Source organism: Apodemus sylvaticus, chromosome 5 (genome assembly GCF_947179515.1).
Source record: "Apodemus sylvaticus chromosome 5, mApoSyl1.1, whole genome shotgun sequence".
NCBI classification, from domain to species: Eukaryota; Metazoa; Chordata; class Mammalia; order Rodentia; family Muridae; genus Apodemus; species Apodemus sylvaticus.
In genome coordinates, this window is record NC_067476.1 from 16,359,556 (window position 1) to 16,364,932 (window position 5,377).

Consider the following 5,377-nt stretch of genomic DNA (forward strand, 5'->3'; position numbering starts at 1 on the left):
AATTTCTGTTCTTAGATACTTATTGCATGGTACAACTGAAAGATAAAAATATTCAGGCACAAAAGGCATTGAAATTATTCCTAGGAGTTTAGATATTATGGAAATTGGTGGAGATAAATAGATTGCAAATTTTAGAGAGGTTTAATCAATTTCACAATGTCTTTGTAAAATTCATTCTTCTAAATAATATTGTGTCTATCAGACAGCATATGACCCAGTGTCACTAGAATTATCAAATATTCATAATCCAACCTGTCTTTGTTGTTACCTAGTTTATACGATATACACAAAAGACATTTACATTCAGTGATCCTAAAATATCTTGACAATTCAAATGACAAAAGGTCCCAGAATCATTTATTCATGAAGTCATTTTCTTCCTAATTCAACAATAAGAAAACTGACTGCAAAGAATATTCTATAGAGCTATGACTCCTATCTTTTATTAAAAGTACATCTCCACTCTTTGAAATGGTCTCAAATTAACCCTTGGTTCTTATGAATTTCTTTCTCATTCTTTGTTTGTCTGAGAGCCAGTCTGAAATATGGAGTTTCCTAAAAAGCTTCCATAGTGCTCTTTTAACATCTTGGTTCCTAAGGCTGTAGATTAGTGGATTTAACATAGGGGAGATGAGTGTGTAGAAAATGGCAACCTGGCGATCTTGGTCTAAGTCATAGCTGGATGATGGCTTAAGATACATTCTAGCCAAAGAGCCAAAAAGGAGCAGCACAACCAGAATGTGGGAGCTACAGGTGGACAGAGCTTTCCTCAGGGCAGCAAAGGAGTGCATTTGGGCCATGGCAATACCTATTCGAATGTAAGAACCCCAAATAAAGAAGAAGGGACTGCCCACCACAGCTACACCATCAGTGAAGATTAAGATTTCATTGACCACTGGTCTAGTACAGGAGAGCTTCAGCAAAGGAGTGATGTCACAGAAGAAGTGGGTGATTTGGTTTCCACAGAAGGTTAAACGAGTGACCAACACACTGTACAGGAGACTGTTAAGGCTGACCACCACCCACGAGGTCAATGTTATTCGCAGACAGAGGCTATGGTTAACAATGGCAGAGTATCTTAGAGGAACACAGATGGCAACATAGCGGTCATATGCCATGGCAGCCAGTAAGTGGCCTTCCATGCTGCCCACTGCCATAAAGAAGAACAGTTGTGTCATGCAGCAGTTATATGGAATGCTCCGATCCACAGAGAGTGTGTGCACCAACATCTGAGGAATAGTGACGGTGGTTAGAGATATGTCAATCAAGGAAAGCTGGCTGAGAAGGAAGTACATGGGAGTCTGAAGCTTGGGGTCTGAGCAAGCAACAAGTACTAATAGGGTATTGCCCAAAATTGCCATCAGGTACATGACAAGAACAACTCCAAAAATAACTGGCTGCATCTCTGGCCTGCTGGACAATCCCAACAACACAAACTCAGTCACTTCTGTTTTGTTTTTAGTGGCCATAAGTCACGACCTACATCACCTGCAAAGAGGAATGATCAGAGTTGGAAAAGAGAACAATGCCAAGGCTCAAGCACATCTCAGATTCTTCACCTTAAGTGAGTCAGTTAATGGAGTGGGGATTTATTCTTATCCTTAAGCACTGGTAAAAGTACTTTTGTTCTTTTAATAATGGTGTTCTTTTAAAGCAATTAAACTTACCTAGGATGAGGGTAGAAGTGATTGATATAATCCTACATCCACTTACATAAACACCTACGTACATACATGTAAACCACACAAAATAATAATAGGATATATTTATACTACCATGTAGAACAAAAAGGGTGGTCATTGCCCCAAACAGTTTACCTTCATGTAGTTTCAGTCACATGTTTCACCTCAATACTTCTATGTGTCTGTGTTCTATGCTAATATAGATGTTTTAGCATGGCCTTTTACTACAAAATATGAAACCCCTTGCTCTTCAGTGTGTCACTTATCTTACTTTCTTTTCCATGTTTTGATAACTATTTTAGTTCCTGATTTTCATCAGCTTTTCTGTGTGTATTGCATAAATGACCAAATAATAAAATCAGTGCAGCAGGCATTTCCAGCCTTTGCAAGTCAAGAATATTTTCATTTTATATGTAAGTGTATCTGATGGATGAAAATACATTTGTTTCTCACCTTAAATGAGAAGCTCATTGTGTGATGGCCTGTGTGACTCCCTTTAATTTTCTCTTTATCTTTCTAGTATTTTTTATTTAGACTTTTTATTGCTGCCATCCCTACATTTCATGAAGATGCTGCCTCATGTACAATTTTTCAATGATTCTAGGATGAATGAATGAATAAGAAAATTTGGGATGGGGGAATTAAAGAAGGTTTCATTATATAGCCCTGGATGTCATGAAATTCACTCTGTAGAGCAAGCTGTCATGTAATTCACAAAGATAAACCTGCTTCTGCCTTCTGAGTATTGGAATTAAAGGTATGTACCATGAAACCAACTTAATTTATTTTAATATGAAGAGTGTGGCTTTATTTATTAGAATACTTCTCAGAGGTCCTTGAACACGAAAGTAGAGAGATGGATCAGTGGGAAGTCATTGGTTTGCTAGCACATAGACCTGTATTCTTTCTCAGAACTCAAACAAAAGCTAGATGTTATGGTACACATTTTTCTCCCTACCATTTTTCACAGCAATATTACTACTTGGACTTTAGACTTTTTAATTAGACTCATTTTCCTAAAGTTTTACATCTTACTTTCTTTCAAGTTCATAAAGTAGATTATATTCAAAATAACTCACAACTCATATTTATTCTATTCTTGCAATCATATATAATTGTCCTTTGAAATCTATATTGTATTATCTCAATACAATGCTTTGCTCATTGTGTGTGAGTGAAGTTCCCTAAACAAATACTTTTATAGTATCTCTTAAAATGTTATTGAAGATTTTTCTTCACTGAATTATTTGTTTTTTTTACTATGTAGGTGTGTGTATGAGTATTTGTGAGGGAGTATACACATATGTATGGTTGTTGGAATTAAATGTGTGAACCATGAAAAAAAGCTTAATTTTTTTTAATATGAAGACTATGAAATCCAGGTTGCTTGTTGTAAATTCTGGTAACAATTGCTCTTGCAAGTATGATCCATGCAACTCTCTCCAGAGAATATGAAAGTTTATTCTCTGAAAATATAGAAAAGCATGTTTGTATGCAAATTAAAACAGGGGATTTCCTCTGAGACATGACAACTAAATTAATAGTTATAACTTGCCCTTACTAGATAATATTTTTCAAATTTTCCCCAGAATAAAATAATAGGCTACCATGGCCTGATCTTCAAGATAAGGAGCTGGATGTTTGCAGAATGGCTTGTATGGTCATCCTGTGGGAAGATACTCTGGTCCACACCCCTCTACTTTGTCTAAACCTTTTATACTTTGTTTCCCTCATCCTTGCCTTGAATTGGTTACCTCTAGTATGCCATCTCAAGAGTACTATTGTTCTCCTCTGCAGTCCTTCCTGGAAGCATAAGATGTGGTGATCTCCTTGTTACTTTGTCTCTTAAAATTCCACTAAAATGTCATGATCTCCCTTTATTATCAAGACAGTTTTCCCTTTGTTATCACTTTGATGAGGTAGCTACAGAGACAGGGAAACTAAACACAATATCGAAGCCAGCTCAGCTACAGCTGATTCATTAAGGGGACTGATTCTACCACAGGCAGGCAGTCACAAAAATATTAGGTGCTCATGTCTACTACTCATGCAATTTGTCTTTTAATATTTTAAAAATTATCCCTTAGAACTCAGAAAAACAGATGGATATTTGCACTGTATTTACCACAGAGGCTTTGCTTCATTGGGCTGCAGCTTTCCTCTACACTTGTCACACCTTCCTGAAGCATAACCCTATTCATTTGGCTGGAATTTGTCATCCGCTCATCTTCTCAGACCATCTTTAGTTAATGAATGAAATCCACAAATCAGGAAAGTGATGCAAAGATAGAGAAGACTTACAATTTCCAATGTTTATCCTTTTTCCTTCATTTCTTTCTGTATCCCAACTTTCTGTGGGATCTGTGCTTAGGATGTTATTACTTCTTCAAAGTCCAGTCAAATTCAGATGTCAACATAAATGTAGAAATGAATGTAGAAGAGAAGAGGTGAGCTGGAAGAAAGATGGAGTAAGTCTTTGTCTTTGTGAAAGACAATAGTATTCAAGAAATGCTTAAGAAGTCTGCTATTTCTCTTTCATAAATATAATATAATAATGCAACCCATTTTCTTTCATGTAAACCATAACTATGCTTTTTGCTCATTCAAATTCAAGAAGAGTAGCAAGCAACAGTTGTGGTTTTGTTGAAGATTTCAAGAATCCGTCTATGTCCCATTTCTCTTCTCCCATCTCAATTACACTCCCAATCAGTCTATGAGTGCTGTAGAACCAGTTCAAGCAACTTGTAGCTATCTTTGCTGGGGCAAAGAAAAGACAAAAAGATGTTCCTTAAAAGATATGAGACCATAACAGAAAGACAGTGCAGGAACTCTTCAAATCAGTAAATTTAACTGAAATCCAGGAGAGGTAAAGAATCCCTGAAAACAAATATATGACCATCTATAGTCTGTCAGCTGCTGGCTGGTGATTCGGGGATATTATAAAACATTGAGGAGTGAAAGCTGGCATTTCCAGCCAGACCCTGATTATTTTTCACTTTCCCGTACTCAAAAAAACTTCAGAAAACATGCTGCTCCTTTTTATTACCCTATCAATGTCTAAATGTTAAAAATTGATCCTTCCTAGGGACTTAATGATATAAATTCTGTTGTCAGTCCACTCACGGTGTCATAATGAGGAAGAAAAAATGCTTATTCTGTACTGTTTAAATGTGTTTTCTCCCCTTTTCTTTTTCTATCATGTCAAAATAGATCTTTGAAATCTCACAAAATGAATCAGATGCTCTGTCACATGTTCCAGAATCTTAGATCTTCAGCACATTTCTCCATATTCTCCTGAACTCCATGACTTTACTCTAGTTCAGCACTTACTTTTCACTCAAAAGTCTACTTCTATTATAATTAGCAAACTTACACCCTGTCTCTATTATTGACTATAATATTTTATCTCACATTTCATCTTCTTGTTGCTAGTGTCACTATTTTTCTATTTTCTGTCCTCTTTCAATTTACGTTGGAACAGGACATAATGTTCATCTCATATCACTTTGGGGATAAAGAGAGTAAAGATCCTCTCTTATCATATCCCATAAAAGCTTTCAGTTGGGTAGCTCATCACAACCGAGCAGGCTTACATCCGTGAACCCTCTCTGGGACTCTCCTTACCCCCAGTAGGCTCCAGTTGTGTTCAGAAAAAAAACACTAATTAAAATGGGTGAAGCACTTGAACCTTCCTA

The 5,377-nt window shown here is 36.5% G+C and overlaps 1 protein-coding gene across 1 annotated transcript; it reads right to left on the minus strand.

Moving 5' to 3' along the window:
• Window positions 1-482: 482 nt before the first annotated feature.
• On the minus strand, window positions 483-1,469 carry LOC127684146 (olfactory receptor 1J2-like). Its single transcript, XM_052181111.1, has one exon. The coding sequence runs from the start codon at window positions 1,467-1,469 to the stop codon at window positions 483-485; it is 987 nt and encodes a 328-aa protein (XP_052037071.1).
• Between the last annotated feature and the right edge of the window lie 3,908 nt (window positions 1,470-5,377).